General features: G+C 39.7%; 3 protein-coding genes across 8 annotated transcripts; 1 reads left to right on the top strand and 2 right to left on the bottom strand.

Moving 5' to 3' along the window:
- Positions 1 to 228: 228 nt before the first annotated feature.
- On the bottom strand, positions 229 to 11,522 carry LOC101164940 (3',5'-cyclic-AMP phosphodiesterase 7B). The gene is made up of 12 exons (XM_011491798.4): positions 10,846 to 11,522; positions 7,267 to 7,356; positions 5,386 to 5,549; positions 5,241 to 5,304; positions 5,021 to 5,116; positions 4,248 to 4,348; positions 3,068 to 3,199; positions 2,906 to 2,997; positions 2,670 to 2,814; positions 2,498 to 2,594; positions 2,078 to 2,158; positions 229 to 1,987 (listed from the first exon to the last, which is right to left on the bottom strand). Exons 1-12 carry the CDS (start codon positions 11,150 to 11,152, stop codon positions 1,776 to 1,778), a joined length of 1,581 nt encoding a protein of 526 aa, XP_011490100.1. The 5' UTR covers positions 11,153 to 11,522; the 3' UTR covers positions 229 to 1,775.
- Positions 11,523 to 15,385: 3,863 nt separating this feature from the next.
- mtfr2 (mitochondrial fission regulator 2) lies at positions 15,386 to 20,505 on the bottom strand. 3 transcript variants are annotated; one of them, XM_020714421.3, is made up of 8 exons: positions 20,442 to 20,505; positions 19,672 to 19,852; positions 19,485 to 19,589; positions 17,106 to 17,227; positions 16,579 to 16,778; positions 16,195 to 16,495; positions 15,867 to 16,050; positions 15,386 to 15,775 (listed from the first exon to the last, which is right to left on the bottom strand). In XM_020714421.3, the coding sequence occupies exons 2-8, from the start codon at positions 19,741 to 19,743 to the stop codon at positions 15,731 to 15,733; spliced, it is 1,029 nt and encodes a 342-aa protein (XP_020570080.1). In that variant the 5' UTR covers positions 19,744 to 19,852; positions 20,442 to 20,505; the 3' UTR covers positions 15,386 to 15,730. The 3 variants fall into 3 exon arrangements, with proteins under 3 accessions (XP_020570080.1, XP_004083754.1, XP_011490101.1); XM_004083706.5 differs by having other exon boundaries at positions 20,346 to 20,478; XM_011491799.4 differs by having other exon boundaries at positions 16,195 to 16,486; positions 20,346 to 20,478.
- On the top strand, positions 20,471 to 26,264 carry armc1l (armadillo repeat containing 1, like). 4 transcript variants are annotated; one of them, XM_078943045.1, is made up of 7 exons: positions 20,471 to 20,634; positions 20,891 to 21,062; positions 24,602 to 24,693; positions 24,783 to 24,966; positions 25,053 to 25,166; positions 25,249 to 25,323; positions 25,404 to 26,264. In XM_078943045.1, the coding sequence occupies exons 2-7, from the start codon at positions 20,910 to 20,912 to the stop codon at positions 25,596 to 25,598; spliced, it is 813 nt and encodes a 270-aa protein (XP_078799171.1). In that variant the 5' UTR covers positions 20,471 to 20,634; positions 20,891 to 20,909; the 3' UTR covers positions 25,599 to 26,264. The 4 variants fall into 4 exon arrangements, with proteins under 4 accessions (XP_078799171.1, XP_011490102.1, XP_078799173.1 ...); XM_011491800.4 differs by having other exon boundaries at positions 25,050 to 25,166; XM_078943047.1 differs by lacking the exons at positions 20,471 to 20,634; positions 20,891 to 21,062 and adding exons at positions 24,073 to 24,153; positions 24,264 to 24,315 and having other exon boundaries at positions 25,050 to 25,166.
- The last annotated feature ends 4 nt before the right edge of the window (positions 26,265 to 26,268 follow it).

Genomic DNA, 26,268 nt, shown 5'->3' with positions numbered 1-26,268 from the left:
TTTTTGTTGACAGGTAAACTAGTGGCCCCAAGCTCCGGTTACATCACACGAGCTGTCATGTTGATTCATGGCATGACTTAAGTTTTATTTTGACCGTAAACAAAGCAGCAGCCTTGCCTTGGGGAGGGATGGAGGGGTTCTCACACTGCCTCCCATCTTTGAGCCTCTGTGAGGGTTATGCTGCCATCTAGTGGTCAACTCAAAACTGAACAAAAGAGAACGCGAGCATTTATGCATCAGTGCTCATTCTTTAATCAGACATAAAACTTATACTCGCATCTGGAGTTTTTGGAAGTTTTTTGATGTTTAAAAATGATCAATCATTATTCTACTATCTAAACATTCAACACATCAAAAAACCAGTATTGCTGGGCTAATCTAACAGTTGTTCTTTGTTAGAGGTATTTAAACAGGAAGCAGTTCTGGGAATGCTGAATAGATCTGTTAATGAATGACTCATAGAAATTTCCAGATTTAAAAGAGATATTTATACTGTCAAAGTTTTACGACAAACACATTTAAAACAGGACTGATTGTAAACTTTAGAAAACAAAAGCCTCTGCTTTTTTTTTCTTTCTTTTTTACCAGTTTGGCCACATACTTTAAAAATCATTGCACTTCAGTAGAAGTGTCAGAGTTTAAGTAGTAAAAAAAAAAATTACGATTTATCAGGTTGATAGTTTTTGTAAACACAACCCCTCAGTGTCTGGTTGATTTGGAAAATTCAAGATGATAAACCTCAAATCTGTAAAACGCACTAAGCATAACTTCATGTGTGCACAATTACAAATTCTTGTATTTACAATTACACTAAACATCTTTCAAGTGACACCTCCATGTGGCTCAGACAGTAAAAATATTAATATATTATTATATATTTTTTAATATATTTACCATAACATATAGTCATTTCCTGCAACTTTATTGGTTTAATACATAAAAACAGATGTGTCTGTTCTGTCGAGGTGCATAAAGCCACAGCTACTGTTTTCAGAAATATCTGTGAGAGGAATATATAGAGGTAAGAGTGCAATGATGTCTCATAGCAATATTTTTGGCACCTTGGCAATGCTTGCAGGATGTGAGGCTAACTTTGAACCTGATGCTGGGCGATCAACCAATCAGGAAAGAGCCTTGAAGTACAACAACATTCAGTGACAGCTGCAAAACAGGTTGTTAAAGAAAAAAAATACATTTTGTTTGTTTAAGTAAAGCAAAGTGCTCGACAGCAAAGTGCTTAAAATTTTTTTTTTAGAAAAACCACATTTGTGAAAAAGGTGAAAATACTGTGTGAGAAGCATTCAAGAGCTAGAAAAAACAACAATAAAAAGAGAATTATGTGTTGTTTAAAAATTACAGAATTTCAGTAAAAACAGAACCTTTTCATACATTTTCATAAATTGATATTTTCCATCCCAGTCCAGTTATGATTATTTCTTTTTAGCTTTAAAAATATCTCTTTTGCTCTTCTGTTTTCGGCTCCGCCCCTTTATTCTATTCAAGTCTTGCTAATTTCATTCAAAACACAGGTCATGAGTTACAAAGGCAAAGGTATGTGCCTTTATCTACTAAGATTCCTGTCCTTGAATCTCTTTCCACCCGCTTACCTTTAAACCTGCAGTGCTACATTACTCTCCAGCTCCACTAGAGGGAGCCATCCTCTAACTGCTCCCATTTTTGGAGCCTTTGAGCTCCCAGGTGTGGCAGCAAAAATGCAGGAATTAGATTTTCCCACGTTTGAAGATAAAACATTTCCCAAAAATGAAGAGGAACTTTTAAGGGATGTTTTTTCTTTCTCCTTTTTCAGCGTCACAGCTCTCAGCACAGGCGTAAGTTTGTTCTTCTGCAAGCGTGCCTGGATTGAGCAGGCGGATCCAGTGAGCCTTGTTCTTGTGCAGGTGGTCCAACATGGTTTGGCTGAGCAGGCTAGGGTGAGTAAAGCGGTTCCATTCTTCAAAAAGCGGCTCAGCGATGCAAGAAATAAAACCTGGAACACGATGGTGATGAATGTTACACAGACTGCTTCTCATATTTTATGTAATAAAGGCATCTATGGCTACCTTGTTGCTCTGCTCACCTGATTGGATGGCTGGGACAGAATCCACCTGGTGGTCACACTGAGGACTAACCTCCAAGTCAAACTTCTTCTCCAGCTCACCTGCAAAGGTGACACAGAATTTAAGAAACGTAAACCACTAGAAAATATGAAAACACTCATATCTGAATAATACAGATGTAGTTTTGCATTTGGATAGCTTGACAGATACAAAAAGATTTGTATCTGTCACATTTTAGGTAATTTCAACTAACTTTTGGACATAAAAAGGCTGAAATGTTCATCTTGTATGGTTCTGTTGGTCCCTGGAGCAGAACTCCCTTCTTACTGTAAAAAAAAACTAAGTCTGTGTAACTAAAGTGACCTCCAATAACAAAGCAAATGCACAAGATAATAACGACAAGTATACAACAAATGTATTTCAACTAAATCCTCACTGACCCTGCTTGTGGAACTCCTCACACACCCTCTCACCCCACTGCCGGCTCAGCTCCCAGCTCCGACAGGGATTACAGACGTCTGCACACTTCAAAGCAATCTGGAGGAAAATTGGCATGACTGGATTAAATAAAAGCTTTCCTCTGGGGAACTCTAAGGTGGACAGTTTGTGCACCTGCAGGATAAAGTGTCTGTGTGAAGCCTCTAGAAGGTCCAAGTCCTGGTTGTCCAGATGCTCTCTGAAGGTCAGCAGGAACTCGTTTTGCCTGCAGATGTCTGTGGCCAGGATGAGCGAGCCTAACTGCTGTTCAATCACTCGCCTGCAGAGATTGAAGACGAAAAAGCCCCAGATTTATCTGAAACTGTGATCTCTGTGTTTGCTGAGGAGCGCACGTCTGTGTGGATTCTTACGTGATCTCAGCTGGCAAGTGGGCCAGCAGTCCTGATTCTCGCAGCATGCCCACAGTGGATCTCCAGTGGTGGCTCTCCAGCACAGATGTGTTCTGGATGTGCAACATCAGGAATGCATTTAGGAAACAGACCTGCAGGGTTGAATCCACACATGGATGGTACCTGGTAAAGAGAAGCCAGATGGTGTCTGGTTTTGATGAGAAAGGGCTGGTTGACCCCTGGATGGTCCACGTCATGAGCCGCTGCAGCTATCAGACCCAGGAACACGTCCAGAGGACTCAGCTGATCTGCCAGCTGCAAAACACAAATATGGAGTTGAGAACAGGGGAAATCTTCACACCTCACATCCTAACTCTGAAGGCGCCAGTTTATGTTGTCCCACAGCCAAAGCTGTCCCCATCTAAAAACTACTACTATCATAATATACTCTTGTTTTTGCTTTAAAATCTATTCATTTTTTTCTTTTTCATGTTTTAATAAATACTTTTATAAAATAACACTTAAAAAAATGCACACATTGTAAATTTTTCTAAAATAAAATAGTTACCAAGTCAAAAATAGATATGGACATTAGTTTGAGTTTTCTTCAGTGAAATGAAAAAAATATCATTAATCCAAATACAAAACATTGTACTTAAAAAACTAGATGTTTTGCTTATTGAATATTTTTAATTTGCAAAATATAATGAATTGGAAAAATGGATCTTCATTCCCTGATTTAAGAGCATTTTAAAGCTCCGTGTCAAAAGGCTGGCAGACAAAACTGCTCTTTTAAAAATGGAACACAAACTAAAAGTCTAACATAATCTAAAATTATAGTCATATAAAATCATGTACAGAACTTTATCACAATAATTATTTATAATTGAACATACGGAGTAACATAGTTCATTATTTTAGCATTGAAGGATAGTGTCAAGTTTAAATCTTTGTTTGGGGGAGGGAAGCAATAGCGCCTTCTAGTGAACAAATTACAAATTGTCCACCGTTGACATGAAAATAATAATAATAATTTCATTGTTTGAGGTAACAAAAGTAGAAGTTGAAATCCCATGTTTAATCAACTGAATTAAATTTGTAAAATGTATTTTAAAAATTACAGTTTTCTTCGCAAATATACATTCATCAAAGCTTAAATGGCCTCTAAAAAAGATGTATTTATATTGTTGGGATATCCTATACAGTAGGGAGGTGAAATATGGCAGTTCTTTAGAATTCTATTTTATTTTCTATTTATTATTTGAATGTATACATAATTTGTGTTGGTACATTGAAAGTAAAGCACAAAATAGCACATCAGCAAAAGAAAAATGTGATGTGTGTACAGATATTTCTTTTTTACCTTGGGCTCCTTCAGATAGCAGTATATAGCTTGGGTGACATCAGCAGCATGAATGGCATTGTGGTAAGGATTCTGGGAATGGTAGTCCTTCTGCACCATGCCTAATCAAATGGGAGAAGAGTTCAAATCAACAAAATCTGTGCCAGAACAGTTTGCAAATATTGATTTAAAGAATGCTTTTTTTCTCTTTAAATATATGAAAAATAAATCATTATTTTATTTCACACATGCAGAGTATATTCTTCCATAATTTCATTGTTTTTATTTAAGATGTTCAGCTCTTTGAGCTGTCACAAATGAAAAAGGTTTATTTTATAACCAACAGAGAAAATAAATTGAGATCCCAAAGGGCTAAAATCAAACAAACTTTAATCCTTATGAGGAAAAAAGACGTCATAAATGAATCTGAATTTCTGAGAACAAAACCACATCACTCCCTTTAATTCACTGAGGACAAAGCAGTGCCATCATAGAGCCGCTTCAGTGAGTGTGAACCCTGAGGAAGAATATTGTTGCACCTGAACTGACTTCAGGGCAGCTATATTTCACACAAAGCTCCCACAGTTTTACAGATTAAGGCTCTGCGGTTGAATTTCCTACCTTTCTAAATGTCCATAATTGCACCACAGTATTTTAATTCAATGAGAGACGTGGAATGATTAAATAATGCAATGATAACCCTTGGCTATTGAATACATGTGAAATTTCAGATTGTGAAACACACAAAATATAAATATTCACCAGTTAAAAGAGTAAAGGATGTTTCATCTTACCGAAAAACCTGTGCAGTTTGACTATGTCCAGTTGAAAGTGATGAATTAGGTCGTAGATATTAAAAAGATGACACATGAGAGTCACCAAGCTGTTACCTAAAGCACACAAAATCATCTTTTCAACCACATCTCTCACAGTAAAAGTGCAATATTCTTTAGAAGGTTAAAAAAAGGTAACCAATAAGAAAATGAAACCATCACAAATAAGAAATCAACTCACCGTTTGTAAGGCGATCAAAGAGAAAAATGTCAAAGTTCCACGTGCCGACTTTTGACAGCATGTGCTGAAAGAAAACCAGGCTGCTGTCACTGCCTGTGTTGATGCAGTGATGAGTGTTTGTGTTTCTGTGAGTGTGTGTCCTCACAGCTGCTTGTCCCAGGTAATCATCGTCCAATAAGTACAGCGACCCGGAGTCATGGGGGGCCAGGCCCCCCAGCAATCTGGAGGTGTGGTAGCATCTCTGGATGCTCAGCAGGTGCTTCATCTGTCTCTTTGTGCTGAACTCAGTTTCTCCAGACTGGATGCTGTCTGAAATTTAAAAAAGACTTCAGTCACTGACAAGATGCCTTTATTTGCAACTTTAAAAAAAAATCTGGATTAAGAAAAAAACTGTATATTGTTTACTTTTTTTTAGATTTAATATAAAATATATTTTTTACTGTTTTGCTAACTGGATTAACATTTCTGACCATTTTGATTTCTATTTATTGTCCACGTTTTTTTAATTGATTGAAAAGTATTCAATGCTGCCCTGATCAAAACCGTACAAACAGCTGAAAAACTGCAAGAATTTAGGCAATGTTTAGTTTCTAGGGTATAGTGTCCTAGTAGTGTTTTGAAATGCAAAACAAAGAAACGTGAATGAAACTGTTTGAGCAAACGCTTGTTAGAAAACAGCAAATAAACTGAAATAAGCTGGTTTAGGACTGATCAAAGGTACAGCAGCCTTTGAAAGACAAGAACTGTGCACAGATGTGAAAGGTCAGACTTAAGACCTCATGAGAGCGGAATCAAAGGAGCTTTCTCTCTTTGAACACGTTTGGATTATTATGCAACATTCCCATGCTTCTTGCAGAACGCCAGCCCTTCTGTCAGTCATTTCTCAAGGATCCGAAGGCTTAACATTATAAATACAAAATCTGTACAGAAAACGAAACATAATTTCACTGGCACCAAGTCAGGAGCCGTGATTGGCTGCCCCTTGAAGACGTAAAGCAATAGTAAATCTGATGACATCTGTAAGAAAAAGGTTTCAAAAAGAAAAATATCTTCAAAGGCCTTGCCTCGACACCATCTATTTGCTTGTTTGGTTTCCAACTAGCTCACTCCTAATTGGTGAGAGTGGTTGCCGTGGAAATGATGACTCAGACCGACTCAGAGCAATCGCTGCTCACTGACGTAGTCTGGTTCCAACATGGCGGCATCCATATCTTGAAAAAAATGGCAACTATACTATACCATAATTTCATTGGAACCAGAGGCAAGTTGTTTTCTATGGTTGACGTCACACTCCATCACTAGTTCTCAATGCTTTGAGCTTTGCGAGAGAGAAAATGCTAACCTTCATGATCCTGATGGCTTCCAGTGTTACTGACATGACCAAGAATTCCCACCTGGGATGTCTTCTAAAGAGCACATGAGGAGGTGCCATCATGATTTGGGCTTATGCTTGTGTGATGACAACATGAGAGCTTTCCAGTTCTCAATGCCCGCCTGATAAAAGGCTTCTTCTGGCTCTCTTTTGAAACAACCTGCGTGTTCCCCTGATCCGAATCACACAGAGAACATAGATGTTTACAAAAATGACCATCAGTTACAGATAGCAACAAAAATGGTAAAGCTGCAAGAGTCTTTTTTGGAAAGATTTTTGTTTAATTTGTAGGACTTTTCTATGTATTTGCATGCAGTGCTCTTAAACTTTTGGTCATCTGACAACCAGCCAAATCCAGTTTAATCATTGTTTTCAATTAACTGCTATCTGACAGTTTCTTACTTGTCTCTTTCTCTCATTTTCTTTTTTAGCATTTCAAAACCCTACTAGACCCTGCTAAGGATTGATTTAGGCAAAATCTACTTTTTGATGGTCCTAACATTTTGATTAACAGTCTTGATTTTTTTTTCTACTTTCTATTTGATACATTTGCACAAAAATAAAAGGAGTAAAACTCTCATGAGTTCTTCTATGTTACTTTTACACATTCTATAAACTCATCCTAAGCACAAAACAAGCTCTTTAGATACATACTTCTCAGGATGTGCAAGTCAATCGGTGGGTAGGAGCCTCGCCTTTTTGCCAGCAGCACATCAGCATGGGCTGTGTTCAGTCTGCTCTTTGCTAAAAACAGAAAGAAAAAAGTTATATTTGTGACCAAATTTTTTGTGAAGGAACTTTGGAGCACACGTGTCCTCTAATCAAAGCAGGAGGAAGAGATGTTGGAGTTGAAGCACAACAACTTTGACTCAAAGGAAGCCTTGTCATCTGGTCTAAACTTGCTCATGGGAAATGGATTTCACGGCACCGAGCAGCCAATATGGAGTCGTGTTTGAACGCTTCTTGAGGAGATTTGAACATTAGGATTTGCGATCAAAATGTTTTGGGTTACTTTTCTTTTGTTATTTTTAGACTTCATTGGATGTTATTGAAAAATTACCCAAAAAAAGTTAGTTATTTTTTTTTATGTCACTTGTACATTTTATTGGATTTTAAACGTTTACAGCAAAATAGAAAAAAAATATTTCAAGACAGAATTCCATGTCCCTAAAGCCAGTGGAAAACAAGGCACAAAAAAAATTATTTAAGAGCCAAACTACACGTGCACATGTGAAATCTCCATTTAAATATGTATAAAAACCTGAGGAAACTGAATTATTTAAACATCAGCAGTGGGGAACTGGAGCGTTTTATATCCCTAAGGTTGCCAGTTCACATCACCTCCATGACTCCTGCATAAGAGATGCTAAAAGCACCCCTTGATGGGTTTGGAATCACTGTAGCAACCTGCTGCAGCTGCCAGGCCCTGTATGCTGCCAAAGCAGTGAGTCTACAGGCAACCATTGTCTTTTTATACAGGGAGAAGTGTCTGTGCATCAAATATATTGCGGAAAATTGGCATAATTCCCTGTTTTTGTGTACAGAATTCAATAAATAGATATGTGGGAAAGTGACTCAGCTTGTTAAAATGTGCTTAAGAAGAATAAAAAAAAGGACTTGGCTGACAGGATGAGGAAGGAATCTTTTGGAAAACACCACAAAAACAAACCAGAGATACAGAGGTTTAGACTCAAAAATCCTGCCTGCAGCTTTGTCCGTTCCCTTTTCGATTGAAGTCTCTCCATTCTTTCATTTCATGGCACCCCTTCCCTTCCATCACTGCATCCTCTTCCCTCGTCCCCCTTAATGGCAGTATCCTTTCTCTCACTCCTTTCCCTCGTTTCCTTTTCTCTCCGCAAATGCACTGCATGGTAACTAGGTCAATGTTTTCATGTCGCTCAGAACTGGGTCATTCGGAATGAAAACCATGAATCAGTCAGAAGCTGTGAAGCACGCGTGTGTTAACAGCTGCTTTGTTTGTGTACACACACTTGCAAATGAGGTTAAATCTTTTTATTTTTCCGAATGCAAAAACACAACATCACTCTCAGATCACATCACCCACGCACGCAGATGCCAGGAACTGAAAGGAATATGTTCAGTTTGGATTCGGTGAGTCTGTGGGTGTTTGCTGTACAAGCTGTGCTAAAGGGCGGTTTCCCTTTTGAAAATTGACATATAATTGCGCTGATGCCATATGAAGCCAAGCTGACAATAACATGCAAACTGTTCTAAATACTAATTGGCAGAGAATGTTCCTCTTACCTGCAGATGCTTTGAGACATAAAGGGATTCTGCACATCTCTCTGCTGCTGTACTTTCTCTGAGAACATGTTTCAAGTAAAATTATTTCTTAAAATGATTGGCTAAAGTTTTATTATTTACACCTCCATCCAGAAGTTCAAACATCCTCAATTTGCTTTGCATAATTTGAACAATAAAAGCCCTCTTTTGGATCTTAAAACAAATAGAGCTCCAAGTGGCTTTGGCAGGTTTAAAGTTATGTTTAGCAAGGTGCCCTGGGTAAAATGGGTATATCCTAAACCAAATGTAATTATCTTCATATTTTGTCAAAGGGGATACACAGTTGTTAGCACTCTTGCCTCGCTGCAAGAAGACCCTGGTCCAAATCCTGTTTGGGACCTTTCTGAGTGGAGTTTGCATGTTCTCCCCGTGCATGCATGGGTCTTCTCCAGGCACTTCCTCCCATCCAAAAACATGCTTCTTGGGTTAATTGGTGACTATAAATTGCCCCATGGTGTGTGTGTGTAAGAGTGCAGCCCTGTAACAGATTAGTGACCTGTTGAAGGTTACCCCACCTTTACCCTGGCTGGGTTGGGTCCAGCAGACCCGTGACCCTGAAAGGGATTCAGTGGGTTTTGAAGATGCACAAAGGGATTATGAATGGATTATGTCAGAAAGGTCAAAGTATTGAACTCACTGAGCGCTTCAAATCAACTGTATTTATTGTCTTTATTATAAAATTCAAATAAAGCTACATTATGACAGAGATTTGCCGTAGCACTTTATTTGAAGTTAGATTTGTATCACACATGCTTCATTCTAAACCATATTATCATAAAAAGACTCATATTTAGGAAAAAAGTTAACACTAAAGTTGGCAAACTTGAACAAGACAAAGTGTAAGATCAAATAATTGCTGTTGTAATTTATTCCTTCCTACCTGTTTTTTTAAAATGGTCTTAAATAACCCTTTTCCTTTTACAAACCAAGAACTTAGACCATTTCCATTCACATTTAAATGAGGGGTATGGTAGAACTGGGATACATCAAATTTTTTTTGTACTTTAGATCTTTATAGTCTTTACAATGAATGTCATCGTGACTCACTATCAGCACAGACATGTTATCTCTTGAGTTTCTTGACATTTTCATATAAACAGATCAAATTTGATGTAGATAGCCTTTCATTGCCTATAGGGAATCACAATAGGTCATCACAGTTCAAGGGGAAAGTCACACACAGTGAAGAACACTCAGTTCTTAACCTTCATCAGCCTTAACAGGGAATTCCCTAACATGGGATTTATGGCTTTAACATTGAATCAAAGAAATTAAATTTTTCCCCCATCTTTTATTAAGTCACATTTATAGACAGTCCTGGTTCACATATCAACACTGGAATCAAAGCATTACATTTGAAATACTTTCCCATATTTGAGATGTGTCCACTGTATCTGGCCTTCCCAATTCCATCACTGATAAAAGTAAAATGACCCTAAAATTCTTATTGTCAAAAAGTCTTTTTTTAAAGTTCTCTTTTCTGGTCACATTGGACTGTGTGCAAACGAACAAGCTAGATTATCAGCAGCACATCTGCACAACATCCAGCAGATGGATGTTTTGACTTTGCTGGTCAAATCTCTCATTAGCTCGTCTCATCCGCTCAGCTGTCCCACCAGCTGCCCACGTCACTTACAAATACACACGGAGACACATGGACACAGGCTAGCTCCTTTGAGTTCATCTGTTGCACATTCACTTGTGAAAAAACACAAATGTGCATCAAAGATTGGAGTCAGGCGACATCCAAACTCAAAAGGTAGAAGGCAGGGTGCTTTGTATCTTTAACCGGTGAAAAATCCTGCAGATTTGCACATAAAGCACCAAAGGAGTTCCTCCTTTTTGTGTTTAACTATCTGTATGCAGACCAGGGAAGGCTAAACGAATTTGAGATTATGTCCTGTTCTTTACTAAAAGAAGCACATTTACCTTCCAGATGTGCACGGCTGTTTTCTTCATCCTGCTTTCCTTCCTCAACCTCTTTTTCTGCTTCCACCCAAGTGCTGCCGTGCCTTTTCTCCCTCGAGCAGGGACCTCCCTTGCGGGCTCTCCAGGCTGCTCTGAGCTGTCGGATGAGAGCGGGAAGCTCCAGGGTCAGTGACAAGCCACCGCAAGTAACAGGAGGTGTCCTCAGAGGTCCCCACTCCGGGGAACCAGGAGGTTCTTCTGGACAGACCCCAAGACCAGAGTCCCGCATCCTGAGATCCGAGCCCCAGTGCCCCTCCAGTACTGGCATCGTACAAAACCACACAGAGGTGGATGGATGAATTGCAAAAAAAGCTTGGATCAAAGTGATGTTGGTGCTGGAAGGATGGTGGACGCAAGAAAACTGTCAAGCAGTCATTGTAGAGGAAGAGTAAAACTATTCAGCTACTTTACATCCCGGAGAATGACAAAGACTGCAAAATCGGAAGCACAAAAGCAAAGAAAACGCGGAAAAAAAGAGAAGGGAATTGTGAAAATCCGTCTTTTTTCCTGTCTTCTTCACAGAGCGTGTACTCCCTTCCTCTGCCGCATTCACAATCCTCTCAGCACTCTCACTCCCCTCTGTGTTGTTGTTGAGTTAAAAAGCCCCTCCTCTGCCCTCCAAGCTTGCATGTACTCCCTCCAACTGGCTTCAAACTCCTTTTCTGTGCCTCCAAACCCACATGAGCTTCAACAGAAAATATGTTTGGATGACCATCCAAATAAAAGATCACAAGAAATTATATTTTCCAAAAAAAGAGGCAGATAAACATCTTTGGGATGTAATCGTTAATATTTCAAAATGATAGCCTCGGGGGAAAAAAATAGACAGAACCACATTTTTGATACATACCTTGATCAAATGATAATTTTCCTCATAAAACCCATAAACTCTCTCAAATAATCAAATTTATTCCTGAACCGATTCAAAACCACAGCAGGACAAGAAAGGCTTGCCTGAAGGTGAAATGAGGTACATGCAGTCAACCTTCATCAAGGCTTTGGGTGGCACAAAAACATTCAAACAGGTTTCCCTTAAATTAGGTTTCTCAGAATTCTCCATCCTGATGACTAAACAGCCTGAGGCTATGGCACAATGAGAGATTTCTGAGGGAAGATGTAAGCAAAATTCTCTGGAAACGCTTTAAGAAATAGGAAAAGAAGGCGGGAGAAGCATGGGAATTGATGATTGATGAACGCAAATGCAACAATAACTTATCCATTACTAACCTAAAGAGGTGATTCTCATCAGTGTGATCGAGGAAAGAATTTCATTGGCCTGAGCTGAACCATTAAGAGAGTTCAGCCTGACCCTGAATGTCCTTGATAACCAATGACAAGATGCTGATTATTAACCGACTCTCAGCTAACCTCACCTAAATCCAGTAAAAGATGCTTTCAATATTTCAAATATTTGAATGTCAGAACCTGAGAGGAGTTTGTTGTCCTCAGATGCTTGGAGCATCTGAGCAGGATCCTCGCCATTCTTCAAAACAGCGTATTCCTCTGTAGATGTCATCTTTTCCACAGAAATTTCCCCTTGGGAAGCAGTCACATGCAGTCACACTACGCTCAGCCTTGACTATTTCAAATCACTCTCAAGATGCTGATTGCAACTAATTATTAGATAAAGTACAAGATAGGAGATAAAGAACTATTAGATGATGAAAAAATGTTGCTAGGCAATATTTACTCAAGTACATTGTTGCTTTTCTTTTAAGCTTGTTCAATAAAGAGCGTATTGAGTCATTTATTCAAACAATAATCGAGCAAGTTATTCATATTACAAAGCTTCATAATTCTCAGATTCACTTCATCTGACTGTTGTGGCTAGTTAATTAACAGTTCAATCAACAAAATGAACTTATCCAGCGATTAGGTCTATGTAAAAGTGGAAAAAGATCCATCCATCCATTTCCAGGACTGGCTATATTTGTCTTTTCCTCCCATGAATAAGAAAAGTAATGTTCTACAGTTAAACCCCAACATGTTTTTCTTCCAAAATGTTGAGTGTTTCTATCTTTTCCCAGTCAAATGTTCACATTAATAAACAGTAATGATGATTGCCAAAAGCAATATTTGTGCAAAATCTGTGATTTTTTTTTTTTGATTGACAGGTTGATGGACCCAAGGATGGAATGAACTCTACTTACTTTGTTCCGCTCAATTTCAGAAACTTGAGTTGGCCGGAGTAAATTCTAATTTATATAACGAAAATCAAATAATGCCAAAGCAAAATAAAATTTTTCTTTGCAAGAATCTTTACAGCAGCTTAAAAACATACTGGAATTAAATAAACATTTATGGTACACTTTTTCATAATGTCATAAATACAAAAAAGGATTAAAACAAAAATTAAACACCCCTGCAGGACAAATTTTACTTACTGGGGGACTTGCTTTAGGAACTGCAATTTTCGGTTTCACCTGTAGGGGTAGTAAGGTGCCAAAAGATTGCCAGGATATGAAAAAAGAAGCAAAAGAAGTAGTGAAACATAAAAGTAATTTATTATGTTTTTAAGATTTTATCATGTTGCAAATCTGCATTATTATTTAGCTTTAACCAATAACCCAGTCAATCCACATACTTTCATGTGGCTTTAACAGTGAAGGAACACAATATTTAAACAAAAATTGAACCACAAATGACAGTGGGCACAGTTTTTCTGTTTCACACTCTTCTGTAGCAAAAAAAGCGGCAGGAAATCATTTTTCTGGAACTAAAAACACATGCTTCCTTCACAGAGCATCAGCGACCCAACTAACAAAAGGTTATGGGCTTAAAAGTCACGCGTGAGGCTGTTGAGGTAGTTTTTGTTAACACAATCCTGTCCTTTTTGAGGAGCTTTCTTCCCAAAGTCATGCACAAAAATAATCTTCCATCCAGTTTTTGTTTATTTTCAATTTTCAAATGTTGGTCTCTGAGTCACAAGTTAATCTTTTGAATAAAAGATTATCTGACAAATCAGGAAGATCTGCACTATAACAGGAGCATCTGGTACAGTAACCACATGTCAGTGTTTTTACCAGTGACTGAAAAAGTGGGTCAGGCTGCAGAGCTCCACACACTGAATCACATGCTTCCACATGGCTGACACCTACAGTCACAACTGTGTTTCATTTTAGTCATTTGCCTTCATAGATGCATTTGGAATTATTTCAAAACTCAGTGTTGGCCTGTATTTAAATATTAATGACAGAAAAACATGATTCTAAACTCCAACATCCAAAAAACCTTCACCGACAAACATGAAACCCATATAATCTGAACTGCGTTTAGGTGTATTTTTTTGGTCTCTAAAAAACATGTAAAAATAAAAATTGTTTTTTCTTAACTAATGAGTGGTTATTGGCTAATTCAGTAACTTACCGTGACTGTTAGAATATATTTCAGGCAAAACCAGCTATTGTTAGTTTCAAGTATAAGAGTTCCTACTTTTCTTAATGGACATTGTCCCTTTTTTAGTGTGAATTGCAAATTACATAACAACCATGTTTTTGAACTGAACTCAATAGGTTGTAAATGATAATATTGAAAATGTATTGGTTAAATTGTGTGGAATCTTTAGTCAAATTGTAATGTAACAAACTGAAACCAAATTTAATTGATACTGTGGCAAGGATGCCGCCCTATCAGGTAAATTATTCTGAGTTGTATTATTTGAGATCCCTCATTTCAGTAGGAAATTACAAAAAAATTAATAAATACAGTAATTATTTTGAACTTTATAACATTGACTGTCATCTTTGTGTACCCACACAAAATTAAAAGCAGTATCAACTAAGGCAAAATAAAGGATGACCAAAACATTAGTTTTGTTCGCTGAATATTCATGTTAGAAGATGGCAAGACGAGATTCCACTACATTTGAATTCTGAAAAAATAATCCTGATATGAATAAAAGTTTACATAAATGCTGAAAGGCTAAATAAAATTATGGTTGGTGGCTTTCTTTTCTTGTCTAAGTGGGTTGACATTGGCTGGTTTTCTTCCTTATAATTAGTCTAAATTAATATTACCAAATTATTTTTCTCTCCTCTTGAATTAAAAGTCAAAGATATTGAAAAAGCCTAAAAATTTATGTTAAAATAAAAACAAGTTAAAGGAAGTCATAGCCTATAAAAATTAATATCTCTATTAAGGAAGTGGTGAGATTTCTTGGGGGCAGAAATTGACATCACCAAACCCTGATTTCACAAAAATGTGGCAAGTTGGAAAAGACATAAACCTATCTAGAGCTAAAAGGAGAGCTGAAATAATTCCTGTTAAAAGGCAATTGTGGCTCAAAGTCAAGCATCACCAGTGAAATAACTTAAGTTTGCTAGTGAGAAAAGATATACTACAGTCACAACCTTAAAACAACTGAACTTTTTTTTTCTTTGGCGCCAGATTGAAGAGAATATCACAATTAAGTGAATTTTAAAGCACTATTTTAGCTAAATAATGTTTAAGACTAACCATGGGCAAATGAAGAAGTATCAGTCACATAAAAAGTTGGAAAAAGTCCATTTAGATTCTTTAATAAAATGAAACAACTTTTTTAAAAAATTGCATAGAATACAGCTCAGAGAATCTGAAATCTGGCTTAAATCCAAAACTTACCCGCAACTTCTAAAACAGCAAACTTCAAAGGACAAAAACCTTTATGTCCAGAGCCAGCATGGATGACATTAAACCCAAAACCCCATCAAATAAACAAAAACACAAGGAAAAGAGCAGAAAAACAGAGAGCAAAAAATGACCCGTAACCAGCAGCTTCAGCAGAAATCCACTCAGAGGCACGTCTGTGTGAACACATGCAGTTAGAACCTGCTATTGCCTTTAAATATTGGAGTCACAATGTAATGGCTCAGAAGTGGCGCCGTCCCTGACTGCGCCTGAAGTGGACAGAAACCTAGAGCAGAGGAATGAAGGTTAGCACCTGAAAAGACATGTTTTGGAGCTCTGGTGTGTCAAAAATGATAATAGTGATAAAAGAATTACACCTTGGGGGATTCTGGACTGCCGAAAGGCGAGAGTTCCCGTGAATTCTCTTTGTCGGAGGATGTGTTATGGCGATGCTGTGCAAATTTCCGTTTTAGCGCCTCAGCGATGAGAGCTGCCGGGTCACTCAGCACCGCGGCTCCTCCCTTACTGCGCCTCCCCCCGACCGGCGTTCCTCCTGGTGATCTAAAGACAAGGAATGAGCTTCAGTTGTTGCAGTAAAAGTAAATATATATATATATATATATATATATATATATATATATATATATATATATATATATATATATATATATATCTGTACTGAGTCTTTTGCAGCTTAGTATTTACCTTTGTACTGAACGCAGTTTAACTTGATTTAAGTTCTTTAAAACATCCATCATGGAGGGCATCCCTTTATTTTCAGATTCTTTGTTGTGTGGCTGCAGCTGACCGTTAACAGTTTTGTTCTTCCTGTTTTGTCTGATCAGCTGCATCACATCCAGTGTGTCGGTGGAGGAGCTTGGGCAAGGGGGAGGTGGTGGGGGAGGAGGAGGAGGAGCAGGAGCGGAGCGAGGAGTGGAGGTGAGAGCTGGAAGCGGCAGAGGCGACGTCAGGGACACTAGTGGGGCATTATGGGACTCTGTTTGATCTAAAAATTGAAAGAATGTTTTCACCTTTAATGTGTATGCACATTTAATAAAAGACAGTTCAACTCTGCAAATAATTATTTACCCGCGCCTGGGGTGGCGGTAACAATCATGGCTATCTGAGCCCGCAGTTTGAGCAGTTCGCTCTCCAGCGCTGAGATCTTCTTCAGTGTTTCTGGATCTGCTGCATGGCCAGCAGACCTTTCTTTTTTATGAACAATATTTGGCTCCAAGTCATTCTGAATGGCATTTATGCAATTCTGCTTCTTTGGGGGTAAATGCATCCTATAAAAATGAGATGAGATATTCTTTATTGATCACACGTAGGGGAAATTCAATTGTTACAGCAGTTCAGTGCAAAATAGAGAAAAAAGAACACCAGTAATGTGCAAAAAGAATGATGGGTATTTAAAATGTGCAAAAATGCAAAAGTAATAACATTTAACAACAAGAAGAATCTACACCCACATATACTATTACGACATAACATATATTATACGTAAATTAAAATTAAACAAAGTAAGAGAGAATATTCAGATGAAAAAGCACAAACAAACCATGCTGTTGTGCTTTTCTTCTTCTTTGTTAACTTACTTTTGTTTGTTTTCTTACCTAGTTTTAGCAAAACTGTCCCCCTTGTCCTCAAACACCCACATGATGTCAGCCAAAGAGGGGATGGCCGGTGTGTCCCCTGTGGCATCCACATCATGCAGCATGTTAGCAACCAAGGGGATCTGAGGCAAAAAATGGATATATTATACTAATGTTAAAGAAATGCATACTGTAGTCTCCAATGGGAATAGATTTAACACAAGAAGAAATGTAAAGAAAATTGAAAATGTAAAAAAAAGGGGAGATCTGTTGCTTTCATCTCATAAAATGACATGAAAACGTGCATGTCCTTTTCTTCATTTCTTTCTATTTGCAGGGTTGGGTATCAATTTAGAAACTTTTTAAGCACTAAACGAGCACGTCTAGAACAATGTTTTTCAACCTTTTTTGAGCCACAGCATACTTTAACCTTGACAAAAATCCTGCGGCACACCAGCATCCAAAAATTTAAAAAAAAGGAGAAACTCATAGTCTGTATTGATCTACAGTCCCTCCACAACCTCACATGCATTTTTGTGATCATTGTGGCAGAAAAAGCTGAAAGTTGCAGCTGTTTTTTTCTAAAAGATGTAATAAAAGTTAAGTTAGAAGATTTCAAAACTGTTTGATGTGTGTTTGATGTGGTTTCAAGACGTTTAACAACAGATCTCATTGTGCGCTGAGACGCTGTCACTTTAACCCAATGCATCATGGGAGATGTAGTGCGCAAACGGTCGGACATCGCTTCTCTGAGCTTCATTGTTTTGTTCACTTGTTCCACAGTCTGATACCGGATTCTGTGGAAAGCTACACCGCTAAAGACGAGCTTTAGCTGGTGTTTTTGTTAGAACTGAGAGACTTTACGAGCTAAATCGGGACAAAGAAGTAAAGACTTTACCCACTTCTGATTGGTCAGACTGATAACATGTGATTAAGCCCCCAAGAATGATTGGTGGGGACAGTTGAATGGACGGGACCTTTCCAAAAACAGAGCTGAAGCTGCAGCGAAATCGTGGTACCGTCATTCTTATCAAAGTGTCTTTAATAAAATAAACACAAAGAAAAAAGTATGTTAAGATCTTTCATATTTCTAACTACTAGTGTTTTATCAGGACCTGTTTGGATGAACAAAGAGCTGATATCCTGGAGATGGTAAATGTTTTTACATCAGTGAATGGGTAATTTCCCACGGCACACCTGACCCTCTCCCACGGCACACTAGTGTGCGGCGGCACACTGGTTGAAAAACACTGGTCTAGAATATTTTCAAAAATCGTTTAAAACCAGATTTTGTTACCCAGGGAAAACCTCGCATTTACCATATTATTTTGTGCTGCTTGAACTTAAGTAACAGTGGTAGTAACTGATATGTTGAGTTAAGGCCTGTTCACACCGGGACGAATTTCGCCGGCGATTTTCGCCGACGTTTAACGCCTCGTGACTAAACAAAGGGCACCAATGTGAGTGTGCACACCGAGGCGAAAAAACGCCAAGCGCCAAAGCGTCAAAAAAAAAAAAAACGCCTCGGGTTCGTTTTTTTTTCGACGCGTCGCGTCGAAATCTATTCGACCAATGAGAATGGCGCTTTTGCACACGTGTCTGGAGCTTCTGAAGTTACAGTAAAACACAACTTGGGGGCGCTCAAACACAAAACTGCCTTGCTGAGCACACATACCAGCGAAGAAGATAGACGCCGAGTAGCGTCTACACTGCCGCGAAGAAATAATGACGGACATTCTTAAATATCCCCTTACCAAGCACCAGTTGGAGCTACTGATGCTTGAAATATTCATGTTTTCTTTGTATGATTCTGACAAGCGCGTAAATACTTGCTCTCTTCTTCTGAGTGAAAAGCGACTTTAAGAATCGTAAAGTTGCGCAGCGCCACCTTGTGTACAGGAGTATTTCTGTTTACATTAAGTGCCATCTCATGTCAGGGAATGAAATTGCATGTTCGGTCGGCTCATCGTCAGCGAAAATCGCCTGGGTGTGAACACAAAAGACGTGGCGAAAAACGCTGGCGAATAACGCCTGGCGAATATTCGTCCCGGTGTGTACGGGCCTTAAATTGAATGTTCATTTTGTTGTGCTTGTTTCTTTATAAGATGATCATACGAGCAGAGCCAACACTATAAAAAATTAAATTAAGCTACTTGAGATGATGCAATTGATCAGAATCAAAAGGTATTGTTCAAAAATCTGAATCAAATAGTGTTGACATGAACATTTTAGGAATGATGCTCAGTCTAAATAATGAATTAAATACCTATGCATTTTAGTAATACAGTAGTTTTGTTACCTACAATAATTGTGGTTCTTGTTGCCTGGAAATGTGTTTTGCTAAAAATGTAACTACAGATTTACACTGAAAAACGGGAGTGATCGAAGACTTATGAACACCTGAAAATGGACACGTGGGGGGGGCTTCAGAGGGAGGTTGGTCCCAATCATCCTTATAATGCTGCGATACTGTCCACACAGCTGACTGGTCCACACGGGGTCCAACTAAAATGAGGAGAAAACAATCAATCAGGGAATACTAAATAATAATAATACAACTATAAAAGAAGTAAGTGTGTTGACTTACCATGTCTGGAGGTACGCCAAAATACTCCAGCACTGTGCGCAGCACATATACAACATCCTCCAATAGAGACATTGCAAAGACTTTCCTCTGCAGCAGCTGATGACTGCACGGATCCTCTTTCTGCTGACTGAACTAGAGAGATGCCAAAACACAGGACGCCACTGCCTCACATTGTTAGGGCCTACAAAGACACAGCAGATGCAGAAGTCAACATGCAATTGCATCACATCAGGCTACAAACCTTATAAATGAGAGGGAAAGTCCCATTCTGAGAACAAGCAGGACCATCTGATTATTATTGCAAGGATTCAATCAGATGTCGACTTTAGTAGTAGGTAGATTAAAAAAAACTGATTGTGAAACATCCCAACAAAAAGCTGTATGTAATGTACCGCTAAGACAAGAGGTTCCAAAAAATTGAGATATATATGTTTGACAATTGGATGTCATTTTACAGGAAATGCTGTTTACTGCAAGACTGATCAATGGAGTCACACTGGCCTAAACCGACAGTCCTGCGGTTTTAAAGCACACCTGATCAGTTCAACGCAGTGTTTGACCTGAGCAAAGCAGCAGCTTCCGCAGCGCCAATATGAGCACGGCAAGAATCAAGCTTCACACCGACTGCGCTACTGTCAACCAACAAAATAAGATAGGAATATGTTTAGGCTTACCGTTTTGCTGTTTTTTTGTGAAATCTGCTATTTATAAATGGTGACTTCGGTCTAAAATAGTTGAAAACGATAACTCGCAGTACTTCTCTTACTCACGCGTCCGGGATGCTAAGCTGTGAAGTCAAATAAAGCCGCAGCAGTGAAGTCGCCTCTGATTGGCTCTGATTACAGAGGAGAAAAAAGTAGCCAATAGTAGCAGGCGATCTACAACATCCTTAGCCAATCACGTAACGGGGACTAAAGGGGCACCAAATTTGTATTTTGCGGAACAAACTGCTTCGCTTCCAGGGTAAGAAACATTCAAAACATCACTTTGATTTATTTATCCGATTTCCTAACTGTGGTTTTTTCTCTCCAGAATTTACAATATAGTTAAAATCTGTGACGCAAACTGTGCAACAAACAATGAACATGGTGATGTTGTAATTTAAGCCGCGCAGCTTAAGCTAGCTAGCTAACAAACAAGAAGTCCTCGTGTTAATTTTTACATCCTACTAGTTTATGTTAACGTTTCGCACCGATTATATCTGTATTCTGAATTTTAGGCAATCTTCGTGCACTAAGATGATGGATGCACTGTCGGTGGTGTGTCAGCTGCGGGATCTGGCTTCGGAACCACAGAACCGAGAGGCGATAGTCCAGGATCAGGGCTGCCTGCCCGGGCTGGTTCTGTTCCTGGACCACCAGGATGCAGAAGTGCTGTTTGCAACTTTGCAGGTTAATTTCCTTGGGTTCAGTGTGAAACGACTACTAAAGTTTCATAAATCAATAATTTCCAAACTAGTAAAAAATAATACAGTACTTGTTTTTTTATTTTTATCTTCTTTCTCTTTCGGCTTTTCCCATCAGGGGTCGCCACAGCGAATCATCCTTTTCCACCTCACTCTATCATGGACATCTTCTACCCTAACGTTAGCCAACTTCATGTCCTCTGTTAAGACATCCATATATCTCCTCTTTGGCCGTCCTCTTGCCCTCCGGCCAGGCAGCTCCATCTCCAACATCCTTCTACCAATATATCCACTATCCCTCCTCTGAACATGTCCAAACCATCTCAGTCTGGCTTCTCTGACTTTGTCGCTAACACAGGCAACATGAGCCGTCCCTCTGATGTACTCGTTCCTTATCCTGTCTAACCTGGTCACTCCTAAGGAGAACCTCAACATCTTCATCTCTGCTACCTCCATCTCAGCCTCTTGTCTCTGTCTCACTGCTACCGTCTCTAACCCATAGAGCAGAGCTGGTCTCACCACTGTCTTGTACACCTTTCCTTTGAGTCTTGCTGGCACTCTTCTGTCACACAACACTCCTGACACTTTCCTCCAACCGCTCCAACCTGCCTGCACTCGCCTCTTCACCTCTTTTCCACAATCCCCATCACACTGAACTGTTGACCCCAAGTACTTAAACTCCTGCACCTTCTTCACCTCAGTCCCCTGTAACCTAACGCTTCTACCTTGATCCCTCTCGTTCAGACACATGTATTCTGTCTTACTACGACTGACCTTCATACCTCTTCTTTCCAGAGCAAACCTCCACCTCTCTAGCTGTTCCTCCACCTGCTCTCTACTCTCACTGCAAATTACAATGTCATCCGCAAACATCATTGTCCAGGGAGATTCCTGTCTTACCTCGTCTGTCAGCCTGTCCATCAGCATAGCAAACAAAAAAGGACTCAAAGCTGATCCTTGGTGTAGTCCCACCTCCACCTTGAACTCCTCTGTCTGACCTACAGCACATCTCACCACCGTCATACTTCTCTCATACATGTCCTGAACTACTCTGACATACTTCTCTGCCACTCCAGACGACCTCATACAGTACCACAGCTCCTCCCTTGGCACCCTGTCATACGCCTTCTCTAAATCTACGAACACACAATGCAGCTCCTTCTGACCTTCTCTGTACTTTTCCATCAACATTCTCAAAGCAAAAATGGCATCAGTGGTGCTCTTACGGGGCATGAAACCATACTGCTGCTCACAAATCTCCACCTTCTTCCTAAGCCTGGCTTCCACTACTCTTTCCCACAGCTTCATTGTGTGGCTCATCAACTTTATTCCTCTATAGTTGCTGCAGTTCTGCATGTCACCCTTGTTTTTAAAGATCGGAACCAGAACGCTTCTCCTCCATTCCTCAGGCATCTTCTCACTCTCTAAAATCCTATTGAACAACCTCGTTAGAAATTCCACTGCTGTCTCTCCTAGGCACTTCCATACCTCCACAGGTACGTCATCAGGACCAACGGCCTTTCCGCTCTTCATCCTTTTCAGAGCCTTCCTAACCTCATCCTTTCCAATCTCTGCTACTTCCTGCTCCACAACAACCACATCTTCCTCCCTTCTTTCCCTGTCATTTTCCTCGTTCATCAGCTCCTCAAAATACTCCTTCCATCTTTTCTGTACACTCTCTTGGGTTGTTAGCACCTTTCCATCTCTGTCCTTAATCACCCTTATCTGTTGCACGTCCTTCCCATCTCTGTCTCTCTGTCTGGCTAGCCTGTACAAGTCCTTCTCTCCTTCCTTTGTGTCTAACCTGTCATAAAGCTCATCGTAAGCTTTCTGTTTGGCCTTTGCCACCTCTCTCTTCACTCTACGCTGCGCTTCCTTGTACTCCTGTCTACCTTCCTCAGTCCTTTCTACATCCCACTTCCTTTTAGCCAACCTCTTCCTCTGGACGCATTCCTGTACTTCCTCATTCCACCACCAAGTCTCTTTACCGTCTTTCCTCTTTCCAGATGACACACCTAGCACCTTCCTACCTGTTTCCCTGATAATCTCTGCTGTAGTTTCCCAGTCATCTGGAAGTTCATCCTGACCACCCAGGACCTGCCTCAACTTCTGCCTAAATTCCTCACAAGTTTCTTCATTCTGTAGCTTCCACCACTTGGTCTTCTTTTCTGTTTTCCCTATCTTCTTCTTCCTGACCTCCAGAGTCATCTTACACACCACCATGCGGTGCTGTCTGGCTACACTCTCTCCTACCACCACTTTGCAGTCATTAACCTCTCTCAAATGACCTCGTCTACATAGGATGTAGTCCACCTGAGTACTCCTACCTCCACTTCTGTATGTCACTCTATGTTCCTCTCTCTTCTGGAAGTAAGTGTTGACTACAGCCATTTCCATCCTCTTCGCAAAGTCCACCACCATCTGTCCCTCCAGATTCCTTTCCTTCACACCAAACCTGCCCATCACCTCCTCATCACCTCTGTTGCCCTCACCAACATGCCCATTAAAGTCTGCTCCAATAACAACTCTCTCTCCTCTGGGAAAACTCTCTATGACCTCATCCAACTCACTCCAGAATCTCTCCTTCACTTCTAACTCACAGCCAACCTGTGGCGCATACCCACTGACTACATTCACCATCACCCCTTCAATTTCTAACTTTAGGCTCATCATCCTGTCTGAGACTCTTTTCACCTCTAGAACACTGTTTACAAACTCCCCCTTCAGAATCACTCCTACCCCGTTTCTCTTCCTATCAACACCATGATAGAAAAGTTTGTATCCTCCTCCAATACTACGTGCCTTGCTGCCCTTCCACCTTGTCTCCTGCACACACAGTACATCTACCTTCCTTCTCTCCATCATGTCTGCCAGCTCTCTGCCTTTCCCTGTCATTGTGCCAACGTTAAGAGTCCCTATTCTCAAACCTATGTTCCTGCCTTTTCCCTTCTCTCTCTGGCAACGGACCCTTCTGCCTCCCCTCTTTCTTCGACCAACAGTAGTCAAATTTCCACCGACACCCTGTAGGTTAACAGCATCGGTGGCGGTCGTTGTTAACCCGGGCCTCGACCGATCCGGTATGTCTAAAGTGTTGTGGATGATTCGCATGGTTATTTTGGCAATTTTTACGCCGGATGCCCTTCCTGACGCAACCCTCTCTATTTATCCGGGCTTGGGACCGGCACAGAAGTTACTGGCTTGCAACCCCTGTGGCTAGATTGTTTTTTTATTTTTATATGGTGAGTAAATAAATTCAGTCTGATGGATTTTTTTTTAAACAGGTTAATGTTAGGAATAGCTATGGAAACATGTCAAACTAAAAGATTCCATCTACAAAAAAGTATAATAACTTGGTGAAAAGCAATCTGTAATATGGACATAATCATGTTAGTTTGTATTGGGCCCAAATATTCTTTGATAAAACAAATCTGGACTAGAAAATGATCTAAATGTGTGTTTTAGCTCATATTTAATGTGTGTAGTTTATACAAAAAAAGTTTTTAAATGTTTGTTTTCTATTTTAAGACCCTTCGGTATTTGGCAGAATTGACTCCAAACATCACCACAATGAAGAATGAACTGGGTATGATGGTGAGCTTGGAAAATCTTATTGGAAGGTGAGATATTTTCAGCAAAACTTGTAAAAGTAAGGATGTATTGTTACAAAAATCCAAAATGAACGTTTTTTTTTTTTGTCTCCATGTAGAGACGAACTGTCCGTCGACATCACAGCCTTAGCTAAAGAGGTTTATAACATTCTGAGTCAGCCTGCTAATCCTGCACCCCGCACACCAGAGCGGCAGAGGAGAAAAAAGCCACAGTTTTTTATCAACTCCTCCAGTAAAAAAGCCAAGTCCGTCACGCTGCACATCCAAGGCTTGGACAGCACAGTAAGACTGGAGGCTTTTAGAGATTCATTTACTTTCAGAGGCATTTCTGATTTAACGCTCCTCCACCTTTTCTTGTTTTCCAGCAGCAGCGAAGCTTGTGTGAAGAGGCTCTGCTCACTGTTAAAGGAGTGATCAGCTTTACTTTCCAAATGGCCTCCAAGAGATGTACGGTCCGCATTCGCTCGGACCTTCCCACCGAGGTAACAAACGGGAACTAGGTAGAATTCTCTCAAAGCTTTTCAAGATCAACAAACCTTTTTTCTACAATTCCTTCGCCTACAGAACCTGGCAACAGCAATCGCTGCCACGAAGGTGCTGTCAGCCCAACAAGTGGTGAAGAATGAGACCGGAGAAGAGGTGAGTTACATTTACAGATCATCTGCTAAAGAAAAAATGAATAACTAATATTCTTAAATCCTGTTTCATCATCTCTTCAGGTTTACATCCCTCTGAATCCTGCTGGGACAGAGGTACCACAGAACTCAGCCCTCCCAGATTATCTCCCTGAAGAAGAGGAGAGTCCGGAAAGGGAAGTGGACAGAGCAATTTCCCGCACAGCAGCCAAGGAAGATTCCAGCGGAAGCTGGTTGAACGCTGCTGCGAGTTTCCTTTCAAAATCTTTCTACTGGTAAAGCTGAGGGTCAGCTTTTAGCTCAAGGACAGACTGCTTCTCGTTGCTGGAAGAAACATGACATACAGTCATGTTGACACTTCATTAAAGCCCCACTCAAATCATCTTTTGATCTATTTTCATAGCAGTGGTCTTTTGATTATGATTGTGCAGTTTTTAGCCAAAAGAGAAAAAAAAGCATGTGTAATTTTTAGGATAGTTTCTGCAAAGCGGCAGCATTACATTAGAAATTCCCCTCCAAGCTGTTAATGCAGAGTGAGCCCGACCCCATTTCCCATCATTACCGATGCAACAATAATACAGAGCAATATTAGAGCTATCCAGAGGAGCATGGAGCCTGTGGCCCGCTGATATTAGCTTCTATGTCACACCCAACAGCTTTTTCCAACAGCCTTTTTTTTTTTTCGACTTCTGAAATTTTCAGCTTGCATGTCCTCCATTATCAGAAAAATGCCACAAGAACATATTCAAATCACCAAAAACTGGATTTTCATTGGAGTGGGTCTTTAAGTACATGTACGGCTGGAATCCAGATCAACACTGAACTATGAACTACTTTCCTTTTTATGATTTTCCTTTTTTGTTTACATAAATAAGTAAATTCAAAACGTTTTTGCTGTTTGTGCTCCAATAAATGAACCTCTTACACTCTCAATCACACAGAAAAGTCA

This window comes from Oryzias latipes, chromosome 24, assembly GCF_053564925.1.
Source record: "Oryzias latipes strain Hd-rR chromosome 24, Olatipes_Hd-rR_3.1".
Taxonomy (NCBI): Eukaryota; Metazoa; Chordata; class Actinopteri; order Beloniformes; family Adrianichthyidae; genus Oryzias; species Oryzias latipes.
This window is presented reverse-complemented; position numbering and strand designations above follow the sequence as displayed.

Bases quoted from the DNA above. Each gene is read 5' to 3' on its own strand.
- mtfr2 (XM_020714421.3), bottom strand. From the start codon at position 19,743: ATGTCTCTATTGGAGGATGTTGTATATGTGCTGCGCACAGTGCTGGAG. The intron at 19,590-19,671 runs GTAAGTCAACAC...TCCTCATTTTAG, and splicing joins TTGGCGTACCTCCAGACATG to TTGGACCCCGTGTGGACCAG. The intron at 16,496-16,578 runs GTAAATAATTAT...TTCAATTTTTAG, and splicing joins TACCGCCACCCCAGGCGCGG to ATCAAACAGAGTCCCATAAT.
- armc1l (XM_011491800.4), top strand. From the start codon at position 20,910: ATGATGGATGCACTGTCGGTGGTGTGTCAGCTGCGGGATCTGGCTTCG. The intron at 25,167-25,248 runs GTAACAAACGGG...CTTCGCCTACAG, and splicing joins GCTCGGACCTTCCCACCGAG to AACCTGGCAACAGCAATCGC. The intron at 25,324-25,403 runs GTGAGTTACATT...TCATCTCTTCAG, and splicing joins AGAATGAGACCGGAGAAGAG to GTTTACATCCCTCTGAATCC.
- LOC101164940 (XM_011491798.4), bottom strand. From the start codon at position 11,152: ATGCCAGTACTGGAGGGGCACTGGGGCTCGGATCTCAGGATGCGGGAC. The intron at 2,998-3,067 runs GTACCATCCATG...TTGCACATCCAG, and splicing joins ATCTGGCTTCTCTTTACCAG to AACACATCTGTGCTGGAGAG. The intron at 1,988-2,077 runs GTGAGCAGAGCA...ATCGTGTTCCAG, and splicing joins TGTCCCAGCCATCCAATCAG to GTTTTATTTCTTGCATCGCT.